Source organism: Pagrus pagrus (genome assembly GCF_965226575.1).
Source record: "Pagrus pagrus genome assembly, chromosome: 1".
Taxonomy (NCBI): domain Eukaryota; kingdom Metazoa; phylum Chordata; class Actinopteri; order Spariformes; family Sparidae; genus Pagrus; species Pagrus pagrus.
The window spans coordinates 22,639,888-22,656,625 of record NC_140185.1 but is presented as its reverse complement, the minus strand read 5'-3'; the positions used below and the strand labels follow the sequence as shown (position 1 = coordinate 22,656,625).

At 41.0% G+C, this 16,738-nt stretch overlaps 1 protein-coding gene across 2 annotated transcripts; it reads right to left on the bottom strand.

Moving 5' to 3' along the window:
- Positions 1–461: 461 nt before the first annotated feature.
- On the bottom strand, positions 462–16,076 carry ipo7 (importin 7). 2 transcript variants are annotated; one of them, XM_084357480.1, is made up of 25 exons: positions 15,864–16,076; positions 13,410–13,491; positions 10,216–10,369; positions 9,974–10,132; positions 9,738–9,894; positions 9,168–9,257; positions 8,971–9,065; positions 8,797–8,881; positions 8,568–8,702; positions 8,313–8,412; positions 8,144–8,220; positions 7,910–8,026; positions 7,333–7,422; positions 7,024–7,189; positions 6,767–6,927; positions 5,795–5,923; positions 4,879–4,945; positions 4,615–4,740; positions 4,385–4,482; positions 4,198–4,293; positions 3,711–3,931; positions 3,384–3,592; positions 3,088–3,294; positions 2,867–2,983; positions 462–1,540 (listed from the first exon to the last, which is right to left on the bottom strand). In XM_084357480.1, the coding sequence occupies exons 1-25, from the start codon at positions 15,945–15,947 to the stop codon at positions 1,443–1,445; spliced, it is 3,120 nt and encodes a 1,039-aa protein (XP_084213606.1). In that variant the 5' UTR covers positions 15,948–16,076; the 3' UTR covers positions 462–1,442. The 2 variants fall into 2 exon arrangements, with proteins under 2 accessions (XP_084213606.1, XP_084213605.1); XM_084357479.1 differs by having other exon boundaries at positions 3,088–3,297; positions 15,864–16,075.
- Between the last annotated feature and the right edge of the window lie 662 nt (positions 16,077–16,738).

Sequence of the window (16,738 nt, the reverse complement as noted above, 5' to 3'; positions counted from 1 at the left end):
TGTCGTAGTAGGAAAAGCACAGTTGTTACCAACATTAACGATGGTAAAGTCAGACTGTGTACAATACCAGGACCCTGACACAGGTTAATGGAAAGCTATGGCACTTGCTCATTCTAATATTTAGCCCTGTGCTTTTCCTAATGTTAAAATGCCTCTGCACTGTTGTATCAAGTACCGATTTTATCTTTCTACAGTTAACTGGACAACACATCCAGGCTTCGTGTCTCTGACTTCATGACAATGTTAGGATAAAGTCACCCAGGTGTCCCAGCAATTCATTGATTTGATTTTTGCTTCAGAGCTGCTGTGTGCAGGGCCAAGTCCTCTGACCAGGTGTGTACAAATACAGTATGACAATGTCAAACACGCAATCATCAAAAAGTGAAGCTCATTAAACAAAAACTTAAAATAAATTCATAAAACAGGAAAAGTGTGCCTTTATAAGGAAGCAGTCGAGTTCATGAATTCCCTTAGCTTTTTTTTTTTTTAATATGTTGTTGTATATATAGATGGTTCATCCATACACCAACCAAAAGCTTGAGACCTTCACGACAAGTCCAATTGTACATGCTTCAATGATGTATTCAATTGTACTTTCAGTGCTCAAAAACACATGTCCTGTAGCCATACTGAACACCAAGAGCATTCTCTTTTTTCCTGAAATCAATAATGTTTCCGAGTTGCCCACCGATCCACTCTGTAACCAGATGTGTGACAACCAGCCGTTACAGAAGTCGCTTGCAAAGTAACAAAGTTACAGCTGTTTTCATTTTTAAATAGTCTTCAATTTAAAAAATTTGCAGTCTGATACAGAAGGCTAGAGACCTGAACAATATGAAAGTGCTAGTCATTAATTTACAGAGATCAGGCATCACATAGTGCTATGAAGTATCCAATATGCTACATATGAATACAGCTGTTAACACCTTACAAATGCCTCTGGTTGTTTTTTCAAGGCTACTTGAAAAATCAATAACCTTGGCTTGTATGTACATAAACATGAGTGTTTGTTTATGCAGAAAATAACGTAGATATCACCACTACCAGAGGTATAACCATATTACGGCCGTTTGGCCACAACAGTGATAATGAAATATTAAGTCCCATTATCAATTTCTAACTGTTAATCCCCCAATTTTGTTGAAGTGGGAAAAAAACGAAAGAGTTGCCGTCATGGTATCCCGTCCACACTGGGCTCCAGGAGACAACGTTGTTCAGAGCTTCTTCTCTTGCATCGTGCTCAAGTTCTTGGTTTGTTTTCCCCAGCCATTGGTTGCATTTTGGTTGCTTTCCCACATCTTCTGGTGCTATTTCCCCATTAGACAGATTGAAGAATGACTGAGAAGAACCAGTTCTGGAACCACTACTTAAGGGAACAACACAAGCTTTTTTTTCACTTCACTACAATCAGTCACAGAGTAATAAAAAGTAGAACGGATGACTCAATTCATTCCCGGAGCAGTGCCTCCGAAGTTGAAAGTAGATGGCACCACTGGCGCTGTGAACTTGTAACCGCCGTGTTTCTCGATCATCTTGGATTCTGTAATAAGATAACAAGGAATAGTAAAAATCACAAATCTCAATAAAAGTTGTTTCCTGAAGCTTCACCAACTACATCACTGGTGCAAGACCACCAGCAAAATGAATGCCATTTGAAGAATGGCTTTTAAATCCCTGTCCTGCATCATTAGCTGTGGACGCAGGGACAATATTTCTTCAATCAATCCCTTCAAACATCATTCTGCTTGGAGATAGTCTACACGGACACCAAATAAAATGATCTGATGATGCATGTTCATATGCCCCCAAAGCATTTAAATCACAAATCAAACAACATTTTTGAAATGCCTGTTCATACAATTTTCAAGATGGACCCACGTCGTGTTCTGGGAACAATTTTTGCATTTCTGGTTCGATGGATTCAGGCTTCATTCATTCGTTCATTCTTTTCAAACAATTGTTTAAACAACTCTTTCCAAACGTTTCCACCAATGAGGTGTGCTGGGCTATTTTCCGTTTAGTGGAATATTTGGGTCAAATAACAAAACAACACAATTTTTAAGAAAAGAACAGTTTTTTTTTGTTAAAACTTCTTAGCCTATCAATGGACCAGAAATGAAAACAGTGTAACCAACCTACACTCCTCTCTCGTTCTTTCCCCCTCGGCTCTGCTGTTCTCAGCTCAGGAGTTGAAGGCTTGCATGGTTGGCTACAATGTCCAGATCACACCAGATTTTGATACACAGTTGTCTACTGTGCCCCCGGTGAGATTTACACTTTGTAGGCATTTACAGCTTTATTTTTTGTCAACAATAAAAGTGAAAATGGGAAATGAGGGCACAGCGATGGAGAAAAGAAAAACAACATGCCATAACAAAAGGTTCTTAAGATGAGACGGTGGAGGAACACATCAATGTTTTGTTCATGTACAGAAGACTTTCATGACAAACTTGGTCATTTATTGAGGTATTATTTTGCATCGTAGCTACGAGTGTGCAACCATCTTCAATTACACCCATAAAAAAGGTTCCCAGTCAAAGAGCTCCGTAGTTTATCCAAATTTTATTATTCAACTACTTATTTTGTTTCTGGGGTGAAAATGTTATTTTTTCATCATCATTTAATCATCCCAGACTCATCCTTTGTTGCCTGAAGAAGACACAAGGGCAGCAGATTTCAATGTACAATAATTGGGTACAGGCTATCAATACTTGCCGTATTTTAAGCCCAAGTAAATGCATAAATGAAAGTCATTAATAACAAAAAACAGGGTATAGCATGTAAAAAAAATAGCTTTATTGTCAGTCTGAAGAGCGACATCAGAGTTTAATTGGAAAATTGGGGTAGAGTCTCAGCTGGTGCTCACCGTGTGCTGCCCGTCTCTGATCTGCAAGTGTTCCAATGTCCTGAAGGTGTTTGCCCTGGTCTTCATCAAGGGCCTGTGTTAGTGCCTGGTACCATGCTGGGTCACGGGTCTGGATATCTGCATCACAATGAAGTCAGATTAGCGACCGTTGCATGACATTTGTTTAACTGAACCATTTCAATTTGATTCACAAGAGAGCGATCAACAGCTCGTCGTCTTACTCTGTAGTATGGCTTTGAAGATCTGATACTCGTCCACTAAGTTGTCTTCATCATCTACAGCTGTAGTGTAGCCCTCGAGTGCCGTCTCCTCAGCGTCGTCCTCCTCCCAGTCTTCATCATCTCCGTCCTCTCCTGCCTGCTTTGCCAGCATCTCCAGGTACTCCTGGCCCTCCTCGTCGATGTCGTCCTCGTCGCTGCCGAGCTCAGCTACTTTGATACACAGAGGTTACGTTTAACGTTAGTTATTGGACACTTCAGCTGACGCAACACACAGTACATGAAACACTTGTGTCTACCGTTTTCGTCGTCCTCCTCTCCATCTTCATCATCGTCATCTTCGTCATTCTCATGCTCTGCCCGACAGGCGTACGCCCTCTTGAGGCCATTGAAGAGTAGGATGGCTGCTGGAAGAAGTTGGCCGGCCACTTGGTTGACAGCCTGAGGCCTGTGCTCAAGGTCAATGAGAGCACAGAGTCCGAGAATGCACATCTTCCTGTCGTGGAGGCTGAGAGCAAGAACAAACAGTTAGCATCACTTTCTTACATTAAAAACAGGCTCAAGGCATTTATTGTGAGATATAGCAGTCAGAAGCAGGCATTCTGTAATGCTAATTTCACTCTTACCCAAGGAAGCAGTCAACATCTTTGAGCCACTGGGTTATGAAGTGGTTAGTAATAGGCTCAGTGTTGTTTGGGAAGCGTAGGTTCTCCAAAGTGTTGAGGAGAAGAGGGGGGCTGTAGTAAAGTGCAGCGATGGCCACCTGCAGGCACATAGTCCTCAGCTCGCTGGTCTTCACCTCCCGCGTCAAACGCTCCAACGCAGCAGCCACAAACAACGGCACAACCTGCAACATACAGCAAATCCATCTTCAATAGAGCAAGTGTTTATTATGAATATTACATTTAAATTGTTTTAATTTCAGGACTGAATATACGACTTTCTGACCATTACACCTTAAAGGGGAATCTCCCCTCCTCCTCCTCTCACATCCTGAACAGTACACAGTACATTGATTATTGAATGGAAAACTATGTAATTTCTCACAATGTTTAGCTTCCCTATAGTCTTAAACTACCATTTTGAGGTGTACATTTGTTTATGGATACTGACCTGGTCAATACCACGACCTTTGCACTGCAGAATGATCACCTCCAGGAGCTTGGCAGCATGGCACTCTGGGTCCTCGCCTGGATCACCTGTCAGGACCTGTGTAAAGTGACAAAGTCAGGTAAACCTCCCAGTTACAACAAAAATAATTTGTCTTTTACATCATGCATCATTAACTGCGTTATTTTACCTTCTTGCACATGCTATAGATGATCTCCAGGTATTTGGTGTCAGATAGCAGAGTATCTGTGTCGACTGTGACGTAGTTGTGGAGAAGAGGCATCATGTCTGAAACAGAAAAACGTTTACTTTCACACAGTTGAATTTAAAGCAAAACAAATCCCCACTTTTTCTTCCTGGACTCGAGTTCATGTGCATATCAAAACAACCAAGCATTCTCACGTAAGCCCGAGCACATACCTGTGAAGTAGTCAAATCCATCCTGCTGAAAGACTTCGTACACCAGTGGAAGGAGCTGCCACATCTGTGGTGACACCTGCTGGCAGGTCAGGCTGTGAGCCAAGGACAGGATCTCCTCATAGAACTCTGAGGAAAGAAAAAAAGAGAAAGGTGAGTCACTGGCGATATATATAATGTGTTTATTATCAATAGGTCACCTCTGAGGCGAGCAGACTGTGCTAGTTCAACATGCAGGTGGAATGTGGAAGAACCTGTCCTGCTTACCCAGTACATGTTGCTGCAGCACGGTGCCAATCACCTGCAGACAGATGCCCTCCAGCTGCTGGGTGATCTGAAACATGAAGGTTAAAGTAATGAGTTAATCAATGTAATGACTTTTGGGTGATAAAGCTTTCATGATCAGAGCTGTGTTAACGTGATAATACTACAAATATTGTGTTGTATTATCTAATACAATTTGAAATGTGTCTTATAACAATGTCTCCTATTTTGCCTATTTGTCAAGTACTTACTTGGTGTTCTATACACACTATGTTGCTGAGAAATTAAAATGGAGCCAAAATAATATCATTTTAAAGAAGTAAAATGTCAGAAAAATTGTGCAAATGTCCCATTTTTTTCTATGATTTTAGATAATTAACAAATAATTATTTAATCAAATCAATTACAAGTGATGAGGATAAGCGCCTCTTCATCATTAATGTTTTTTTCTTGTTCCTGATGAGTCACCTGTCCTCTAATGCGTCTACACCAACTGAACAGGTTACAGTTCCCTGGTCAAATGCAAATATTTCTCATTCTTGGCAGCATGGTGACGTACACAGACGATCCTCAGCTACTGAACTGTTATGCAATCAAAAACCCTCAGTGTAAAGCAATGTTCGGTCAAATCTAATGGCTTCTTGGCTTCGAGCACCCGCAGTCCTATGTTTCGGCAGACATGGTGGCAGCGTGCCCCGGCACTATTTCTAGCGTCTGCCTCAGCCTCTGAGTCATTTTGAACATGGTGAGAACAGAGCGTGTTCCCAGGAGTTGGTGGGTGGCTCAAGTGTGTTGGCAGGAACGCTACAGCAGACCAGAGCTGCTTCTGCAGATGAAGTGGCGCCGAGATGAGTGATCAGCCGGCAGAGTGAGTGTGTATGTGTGCGGGGCAAGCATGCTTAGTGGCTATGCTGCTAACCTCTTTGTGGTCCTCCACCACACTTAGCAATGTGTCAATAGTGTTGAGGATGCCCATAGCCGTCACAGCCTTGTCATCTCCTCCCTCCTCATCGGGCCCCGTCTGAATCACCTGGTTGAACGTCATAGCCTGTCAAAGAAAGAACAAAGACACTGTTATGATTGCGTCTGTGGACTTCAAGTACTCAACCATTTAATCAAACCATCAGTCTGATTCTTTCTCTCCACATTAAAGAGAGGAAACAGGTCAAATCAACAAAATTTGATGGTAGCTCTCTTAAAAGTAACAGGGGTGATAGATGTGACATCACCGTACACTGAGCTCATCACTGTCTCAGTCGCAAACATTTGGCATCTGCGATCAGTATCAGTATGTTAACATGGCAAATAAACGGCCAAACCGTAAAGGAGCTTTTACTAAATTCTGATGGCTAAAGAGAAGAAAAAGCAAATGCATCCTGACACCAAATACATTTACATCCACATTGAAATTGCACAATTTTTCCAACTATGACAATATCTGAATTTCATTCGTACCATGTAAACAGAATATTTCCCGTGGATATTCAGAATTAAGGCTCATTTATGCAATACTGCAATGCTGACGTTTTTTAAAAAGGTGTCTGAACAAATGACAGAAGGAGGTTGTGTTTGTTAATCCAAGTATGCAAAGCTGCATGTAATGGAAATATGGAGAATGAATATTCATTTTCATTAGCCATGTAAGCAGTTAAGTAAGAATATTGCCTTTTGTTTGGAATAAATTATTTTTCTTTTTGATTGATATGTGAGTAACTTTCATCTCTCGTTGTCTGTGCTGCATCTGAATGAAGCCTGGGTGTTGTGCAAGTAGAACGGCTAGTTTTTTATATCAATGACAGATATTTATGTTTCTCTTGCAGCTCTGCAGCCTTAGGGGGGAGTATTTGGCCGCTTGATGATCGTATCATGTGAAACGATGACATGCACTTACCAAGTGCTGTGTCATCTCCACTGCTATTGGAGTGACCTCCTCACTATATTCACAGATCATCTTCTGTATGACATTGGTGAGGTCATCATTCTCTGTCTCCCTGACAATGTGCAGGAGTGCCTGCATCACTGGCCGGATGAAGGGGGTGATGTATTCTTTGGCTAAAGATCAAAAACACACAAGATCATTTAGACACACACAGAAAATACAGAGACTTTTTTATTAAATCAATGAGCTTAATGACTTTACTCGCTCACCTTTCTCCTGGTTGCTGATGAGAACCTGCAGGGCAATAGCAGCCTCCACCTTAACTGGCATCTCGTTATCATTGATTAGACAAAGGCGGGTCAGCTCGAGGGCTGTCTGCAGGTTCTGGTCACTTTTGAACTTCACCTCACAGAAGTAATGCAGCACCCAGCAAGCCTATGTGAAAACAGAGGTGGAGAACATGTGAGCGAACTCATTAAATCAAGCAAAGAAGTGTAACAATACAAGAAGCTTGGGTTAATTTAAAGTAATGTTAACACATGAGTCATTGGTCTGCTTGTCTGGAAATGATCACTTACCCTGGCTCTCATGTAGCCCAGTTCACTGCGGAATAGGGGGAAGACGTGATTCTGCAGCATGAACTCCATCTGGTCCTTATAAATTTTTTTCTGTGTAGAGAAAAAAATAAAAGTCAAACACAATTCACAACACTTATCCTTTAAGTTTAACAAAAATTAATCTATAACTTGTTTGGTACCTTCTGGCAAGAAGCTGCTCAGACTGAATCTAGGTAATATGGTTAATTACAACACTACAGTATCAGCACTTGAATATTTGGTCCACAGCTATGAAATATTTAAATGATTTCAACAAAACAACAGCCAAGTAGGCACAATAGATTCACCATCTATAATAGCCCACAGCTAAACCAACTTCTGCAAAATCATTTCTTGCCCCAGTTAGACAGCATAATTTACAACCAAATGCTCATGAGGGTAGTCATGGTATAAAACAGGAAGGTGTGATGAAAATCCTATTCGCTGCACCATGATACAAAAGTTCAACACCAGATCTTGCTCAGAGGGAATCATGTCTTTTAATCTGCATGCAGAATAGATGAACTGTCAAGGAGTTAGTGCACTGAGAGCTGTTTACCTTCAGCAGGATTTCAGCCAAAGAGCCTATCATGTGGAGGGCACCATCCTTTTTCCTGGGGTCAGAGGCAGGATCAGTGAGAATCTGGTAGCAGAAGCCCATAGTCTTTTGCAGCACCTAAACAGAGCAAGAACAACAAACTGGATTAGGCCTCATTAAATATGAATTGTGGGGGCAGACGCAAAATATTTTCGAAGTTCTGAGGAAATAAAGCACCAAATAATTTCAACCCACCTCTTTTCTTTTGTTGCAGGCAGTGAAGAGGAGCGTCTGGGCTGCTGTTGTTGGAGAGATGAAGTCCTCAAACACGTCTAAAGGGGACAGCAGAGATCAGATTAATGTTTAGTCATCACTGACTCACGGGATTCTTTTTGGATGACAGGCACCAACTTCCTCTGCTTACCAAACTTCATGCGGATATACTCGTATGGATCCTCCTGCCACAGTTCCTCGTCACTGTCTGTGTAACACATGAGGGGGAACACCACATCCTGAATGATGCCCTGAAAAACAAAACGAGAAGTCACAATCAGGGAGGAGGGAAAAGACTTTGACATATTATTGTGTCTTTCATCTGTTTGCTGAAGTTGCATCCAAGACTTGCCATATACAATATCGTGAAATGTTTCCTGGATATTCAGACGTGTTGTATTTATACCTGGATGTGTGGTTTGAGGTTTCTCCACGTCAGAGCATGTGCTATGCCCTGGTTGATGTAGTTCAGTGTCTGTTGGAGTACTCTGGGAGCCACATATTGCTTTTCCTTGTACTGGTATAAGACTTTCAGCAGCACCTAGTAGACAAATGTACAAAAAAAAACCTTTTATTTTTAAACAGACCGACTGGAGAGCTGCTGCTGCTGACATTACACCTTGTGAAGTTCTTACCTGCTGAGCAGGAACTGCATATTCCTTGAGGAAAAGGTCAGCAAACTCTGTGTACTCTTTGGTTGTGTTGCCTGGGCTTCCATATCTGCAAAGACAGTTTTATATGGCGAGTGTTTTTGTTAAAGATGTTTATACGATTTATCGAAGAAGTTAAAGAAACAGTTAGATTTTTACCTCTCAAACAGCCGAGCCAAAATATGAAGGGCCCACTTCTTGCACTTCCACCATGGCAGCTCAGGCCGCTCATCTTCATCTATCTGCATTGTCTCCTAAACAAACAAATGACGAGGTTTGTACACTCCGCTTGTCAAGAGCTTTTGTAAGCAGTGAGTGGCCATATTAGTGTTATATGAATTTATTCATCTCCTTACTGGAGGAACATCTCTGTCCACTACTGTCTTCAGGATCTCCATCCATTCTGTCAGGTTCTGTCTGTTGATGAGCTCCAGAGGAAGGTTGTACTGTGGGGAAACACGAAAGTTAGTTTTTCCTTACTCTAATCTGAGCACATATGTAGCAAAAAATGGGCATTATAGATTAGAGCTGCAGAGGATTAGTTGATTAACTGATTCTTAAATATAATGATTTGTTGCTTTTCTTTGTTAACATTATTGATTTCAAGAGTCTTTGGGTTTTGGACTGATTTTATAGACTAAACCACTGATTAATTGGGAAAATAATCTGCAGATTAAAAAAATAATAAATAGTTGCTGGCTGCAGCCCCATTATCAATTTTAGAATAAAATACTGATTTCAGTGAGCAAATCAAAACTTATTTTCCGATACTAGTTTTGCCTTTTCAACTTTCGTTGAGCAAAACTTCGAGTAATTTGTTTTGAAAGTTTTGAAAATACTGTGAAGGTTATCATTATCATGTTTTTGGTCTTAAAACAAAATAAACTGAATCCATTCAAATCCAAAGAGAGAAACTGCCAGATTACCTGGAAGAGGGCGTAGAGGATTTTGAAGATCTGTTTCTGAATGAGGACAGAATCACTGGAGTGATCGGGGAGCAGCTGGATGAAGCGTTCCTTTAGCATGGGCATGAAGATGTGCATGGCGGCCACCAGAGGCTGACGCTCTTCTGGTTTCTTATATCTGTATCACACACACGTTACACATTAGCCACAATGTTCACCACAATATAAAAAGGTGAAGATCGAGAACTCTGACTCACTCATAGTTTTTGACAAGCTGGTAAAGGCAGAGCAAGATGCCCAGCCATCCTGCACTGTTGTCTGACTGCAGGTAGAAGCCAATCTTGTCCACGATGGTCGTCCACTTGCCAGGGTAGTCGTGCTTGATCATGTGGTGGATACACGTTGTCAACTGGACCCTGATGAGTTAAAAAAAGGCAGTTATAGATTGGGCGATCTAAAGATCTCCTCACTGAACTCCGCCAGCAGGCTGTGTGGTTACCTGATGCGCTCGGGGGAGTGGATGATGGCCTCCACTATGTTGTCTCGAATGAACTGCCTGTCCTCATCGGGGATGTTATTGACAGGTGTCTCTGTGCCTGAACCGTCTCCATCACTCCAGTGCTGAGTTATCATGTTCTTAAGGTAAATCACACCTAGACAGAGGGAACAAGTGGATCTTTCAGCATTTGTGACCATACCTCTGACCACTAGTGTTTAGTCAAATAGCTTTTAAATAACCACCAAGCAATAAGAGGAGAAAGTCACATGACCAAGCAGCCATTTGTGTGACTGCCATGTGATGTGCATCTCACACAAAAGCAAAATTGAGAATCAGTTGATTTGTTCAAGATAAAAAAAACCTGCCAATTTCTGTTTGAGATGTTTAATTGGCAAAAATGACAGTTATGAAAAACACAAGTTTGTGATATTTATATTAGAAATGTGACAAATTCATATTAAATTCATAATAATCACCCCCTGAAAAAAGTCCACAAACTTTGTTGCGCATTAGAAAACAATTAGCTCACCTCAAGCTGCTTTATAGAGGAGTATCAGTAACTAAACCACTATGTATGGTTTTAAAGCGGAAGTGTACAACCTCATGCAGCCCTCAGTTTGTGCACTCATGGTACAGACTGTATTAAAGTCATTCTGACTGTGTACAACACAGCGGTGTAAATTCAGAACCACCTAAAGCCGAAGCTGCAGGAATCAATTCTTCCATCTGCAGTTCAGTAGTTTTGAATGTGGCACAAGGGTGTCAGCTGGGTTCACATCTACATTGTGGGGCCCCGTTCTGAGTTCTGTGGCTCGCAGGGGAGAGGCATCTGAGGGCGCGGAGGAGTGAGGGCTGGGAGGCGGACGTCAGACTGCTGACACAAATGTCTACACCGCTGGCGAGGCAATCATAATCCAGCCTATCAATGCTGACAGAGCATTAAACCCCCCCCTCCCCTCTGCCTATGACCACCGAACTACACGACCGCCTAACGCTGGAAAGCCACTAAGAATCTGTCACCAGTTTGATTCATGGAGAAGAGGAAAATTACTTATTGTAAATGAAAAAGGCTGCAAGCTTAAATCATGAAATAAGCATACACATATGTAAGGATGTGCTTGATTAAATGTTGCTTCCTAAAGATTTTTTGTCAAGTAAAATATTATTTTGTAAATGTTATCTGAAAGCTTTTATGTGATCCACTTATTAAATTAAGATTATCTGGAGTTAATACTAGAAATATGACGGGCAACACCAAGAAGGTACAACTATGCTGATGTTCCAAGATGAAACTTCATTAAATGGTCCTCAAAGCAAAAATGACGTGACTCAAGAGCAATGCGTCGATGTCTAGCAGCTGAGTCATTTTTCAACACTTTGACCACCAAACACAAAACTGAAGTTACCGTCTTTAGAGTCTGTTGGCAGCAGAAATCTCAGAAGGAGAGATCTCAAAAACTCACCACATACTGAACAAGCTGCCAATACTGAATCAAATACAACTCAAACCCACATTCAACGACACTGTCCAGAGACTGTCTGTTATAAAACAAATATTAATGTTTTTGATCAATCTATTCACCGAAAAATTATGTAATTACTGTCAATCAAATAAAAGGATCATAAAAGAAGCAAAGAGACCGTTTCCACAAAAAGCGACAGCCTTTTTCATGTTGGGCTGCCTACCAACACCAACCCAGACAGAAGCTTAATGAATAACAATCCCGAGTGATTGACTGAGTGCCAATACAACAAATTCAGTCGATGTACTACGTTTGAGCTTCACTTGTGATATTATTCCGACAGCTTCTGTGCAGTCTGGAGGAGCTGCTCCTCCTCTATTCTGCTCTTAACCCTGTCAGACATTTTTCCTACAGCTGGAAAAGTAATTTATTGCACTTAAGCACAGCTCCTATAACGGCTTAATTTGCTGGGACAGTTATGATGAATACTTGGGGAGGTGGACACACAATGATTCAGATGCTATCTGTGTACTTTTTCCAACAACTCTGGTCAAGATTGTAACTTTGAACATTGATTTTTTTATTCCCACCATGGGCACCTTTCCTCACAGTGCAGCATTTGACTAAAGCAAAACAAGCTATATTTAACCAACTCCACGTGTCCACTGCACTTCAGTGTGGCACTTTAGCCTCACAAAAACACTAGTGTGAATCATGTATCATCGCTACATTATCTTTTTGAAACTATTATGTAAGTGACCTGTTTAACTTGGGGTCATGGAGAATATCTAGTCCATTTGTCATATAATGCAATCTGACAATATTGGAGTCAGATGCAGGATGAAGTGGTAAGTCGCACAGAGAGTGTTTTGGCATCCTTATGTGGCTCTGGTTTATACAGGGAGGGGGAGGCATGGATTGTGTATCATAACATCGTGTTGTTTTGAAAATAGAAGATGACAATTCAATTTCTTAAGCTAGTGTTAATTTTTGTACGCTCAAGGGTTAGTGTTGTACTAAAAAAAAAACAATTCACAGGAATTTGAGGTTTTTATTTGGAGATTGAATCTCATTCTCAATCTGAGAGCAAACCTGCTGGCATATTCATGTCTTATCCGAAATAGGGATACATGATAAGGAAATTTAGATTGCCGGCTATTTATCGGTGGCTGTTTGCACCTTGAATGTCAGTTTTTGATCCACCAATAAACACAGAGAAGAAGAAGTAGTGTTCATGACGCCAACCTGCTACACACCTAGGCAGAACCACAGTGTGTAGGCTAAAGAGCCAAACATGTTGTCACTGGTGTTGATGTTTATTGCAGTTTTAGAGGAAAACAACATGATCGTATTTTTTTTTTTTTTTATTCACCGTCTACAAGGGTTCAAAGACAGAAAAGTCTTTAAGAAGGCAAAAAATGTACTTACCTCTTTAACCCATACGTGGCCTTTGGACCATGTAGGAGAATAACTTCTATTTTCTGTGTTTACCTTTTCCTATAAACACCTTTTGCCATAAGCTTTAGTATTCACCAAACCAGGATGACACCAATCATTTGACTGTAAGGACGTGCAGGTCTGGCTCCTTAGGCTGTCAGCAGACTGCAGGGACTCCATCTTTTTTTTCTGAGTCATTTTCTCATAGAATATTTAATATTAAAAATCACATGATATACATTCCGTCCCACTCAACATAACATCTTTTATTAACATGTCAGAGTGTAGACTCACCTGCTTGCCTGACAGGCAAATCCAGCTGATCAGACATGGTGACACGCAGCAGAGTGGACACAAAGTTTACCTGGGTGTGACCCTGGGAATCAAAATTGAAAACAACAATCGGTTATAAACACTGAAACATTTCACATCTCAGACGGTTCATACCATCTTGCATGAAGTTAGTTTCATACCAGTTTGCATAAAACCTACTTCAAGCTGTTAATGGTGCACTACTGCGATGTGCTTTTGTATTGTACAGAGACTATTACAGTGGCTTTAGGTTACTTGGTAAATATACTGCCATCAAAAGGAGCTTGGGGGTGTTGTATTTTTGACACGGTAAGTTGAGTACACATGGTTTGGCATGCAAACACAGTTGCTAGGTGACTAACAATAAAATCGGTTATTGCATTGTCACCTTTTTAAAACTGATGAATTATATCGTGCTTGCATTTTTGCATTATGTTTACAAAACAAAAAGTACAAAAGGTAGTGGATACCACATCACCAAGGTGTTCAATTAAATATTCTGATAAACACGGATGGTCACATCAACCAGCTGGGATACACAGCAGTGCTGTCTTCTTGGCATTACAAATCCAAGCCAATGTTTGGATCAGCAGTTTACAACCCATATATTTCTGGGTTATTGCTCCTCCACGACTACAGCTGTATTCGGTTGATCCCTATGAACTTGTAAGGGTGACAAATTATGGAGATGACTAACTGATAAATCCAATGTTTGCATCTGGATGGTCAGTAATAAATAAACAACTCATTTCAAACATCATGCTGGTATGTGTCAACATATTTCCCTAAATGTATTTAAGCATTTTCTTAAGCCTTAGTCAAATTTCATCTGGCCATTTTCCATAAAAAACCAAGTCAGAGTTTATGACTAAGCAAAGCACTGTATTTAGAAACAGATTTACTCCATCCTCCTCCAGAAGACATGATTTTTTTCCCTCTAAACTCAACTCTAAGAACACTCTCCCTCTCAGCTTTGCCATTCAAGCAAGACATCACTATCAATGCATATGTGGGTGTTAAAAAAAACAACACAAGCCCCTTGAAATGGCAAAAAATAAACATGGAGGAGGGGTTACTGTATGGGGGCAAATCAAAGTGAACACATGTGCTATGACTGCATAACTATCATCTGAATATATAACACAGAATAGGCCTTTGTTTTAGTCAACTGTCCACTTTAAATATACTGCCAGGGCCATTAAGGAGCATAGATGTAGAAGAAGGCATCGTGATTTGACTGTCCAGACCAGTTGGGCTTCAAAACAATTAAAGGCCTCATTACTGCTGGCATTTAATCTCCACAACCAACAATCAGGCTACAAACATCTTTGGTGAGAGGTTAGAAATCCTGACTGGAAATCTTTCAGTTGTTTTTGTAAGGCACTTCATTCTCCTCGATCACATGTCAAATGACAGACTGAAGGCCTGAAAAAGCCACAATCTCAAGTTATTGTCAAATGTGCCCAGTTCAGTTTCAATTGTAGCCATTACATTTCTGTCTGACATTACATTTCCACAGCGCATACCACTTAGAAAATAATAGTTGTAAACACTCCAAAGTTTAGTGATTAATAACACCATCAAAAATTAAATGTAACCCATAAGTGTTGGATAAGGAGACAACTTTTTTAAACTACGCAGCCGGGCTGCTGCCCCAAACAGGACAGGGCTGCTAACTTAGTTAACGTTAGCTCACATGGAGCTCGGCTAACGTAAAACTCCATTTTATGATATTTTTCACTTCGTAGCTATAAAGTCACCGGTCATATATTAAGTAGGGCAACTGGAAACTACGGCGAGAAGTCAGCCGTTGTAAATTTTATCCCTTTATTCAAGAATGTCATCGTTTCAGGGCTTGTCACAGTGACACGTGAGCAGCAGCTATGTAGCAGAACTATGGCAGCTCAACCAACAAGTAGCCAAGTTAGCTAGCACATATTAGCCTCATGGCTAAACATCAGTATCCTGCCGTTAAATACCCAATTTAGCATATGCCCCGCGTTCACCAAGCATCGCTTGTTGTGTAACACACCTGCCTTGTTATTGTCGTGTCGTGTCAGCCCTGAAATAAGTCAAAACTATGCCGAAACTGTGTGTGACGAGCTAACAATTATGAGGGTTAGCTTGTTTAGCATTAGCGACACAGCTGGCTCAAGATGAAGCTCACGTTGACGTTGCTTACTGGCACACGAGTGTGTCATCGAAATTAGAAAAACGCCATTGAGATAATGCTAACGGACAAGCTAACGGTAGAGAAGAGTGAGGGGTGTAACCGCTACATTTATCGATCAGCGGGATTTAGCTGTTGATCTCAAGGTATCGGCGGCAGAGCCCAGTCTGCGTGATCGCACCATCTTGATGTTGTGAACGGCTGAGGCCCGATCCGAGACCGCGCCACAACCTCCATCGCAATTAATGGCTAATCTCAACTTTTACCTCGTTCAGCTGTCTTTCCGCGGCCTCCCGCAGATTGGGGTCCATCGTGCCCCGAAGGGCCTCGACCAAAGACTCAGGATCCATGACGAAAACTCTGTTTACGGCTCGGATTTTAATATTTCAGAGGTCTATCAATTCCCAGTCACTGCGCACATGGACGCACGGCTCTCCGGTTACCCGGCGCGAAAGGAAGCAGTGAATGAAGTACCCGGATAGATCAGCGCCAAATTTGTGCAACACGAACATCCGGCGACAAGATGGACACCGTGGGAGTTGTAGTTTCCTGCATCACTTGAATTAAAGTGCTCATATGAGATTCAAAGACATGGGGAAGGTGACCCCACTACTGGTTAGCTATACATTTCAGAAAAAAATGTTTATTTTTCCCTAATTTAATTTTCAGTAATAATAATCAGACATTTTAGATACATTCACACACTTCAAAGAGTATTTCAGGTATGTATGATGTGCTACACTGGCATTACTGTGTGTTTCCCATGTGAAATAAATGTTATTGATGTAAACTGACCTTCAACTACATCAGAAAATATTACACATTATAATTATTTTTTGTTTACCAATTAGTTTTTAGACTTCTGTCACCATTGAGCAGCTGAGGGTTACACACCTTTTGTTACAGGTCATGCTTGTTGTTGGGCCCATTGTTGATAAATGCATATCAATAGAATAAAGGTGATTAACTAAGGCACATCATGTCATAAAGGTGACAAGCATTGGCTACTTGGTTGCCTGCGTAGTTTGTTGTTTTTACACGTTTCATTCCACCGTGCATCCATCTCAGCACACCAAACATCAGAAAACAACAGCAAAAATGAACAGATAGTAAACAAGTGTAGTATAAAATGCTCAATGCA

Coding starts and splice junctions, on each gene's coding strand:
- ipo7 (XM_084357479.1), bottom strand. CDS start 15,947: ATGGATCCTGAGTCTTTGGTCGAGGCCCTTCGGGGCACGATGGACCCC. Junction 3,932..4,197: donor AAGGTCGTGGTATTGACCAG/GTCAGTATCCAT, acceptor TGTATGTTGCAG/GTTGTGCCGTTGTTTGTGGC. Junction 1,541..2,866: donor TCAGAGACGGGCAGCACACG/GTGAGCACCAGC, acceptor ATCTTATTACAG/AATCCAAGATGATCGAGAAA.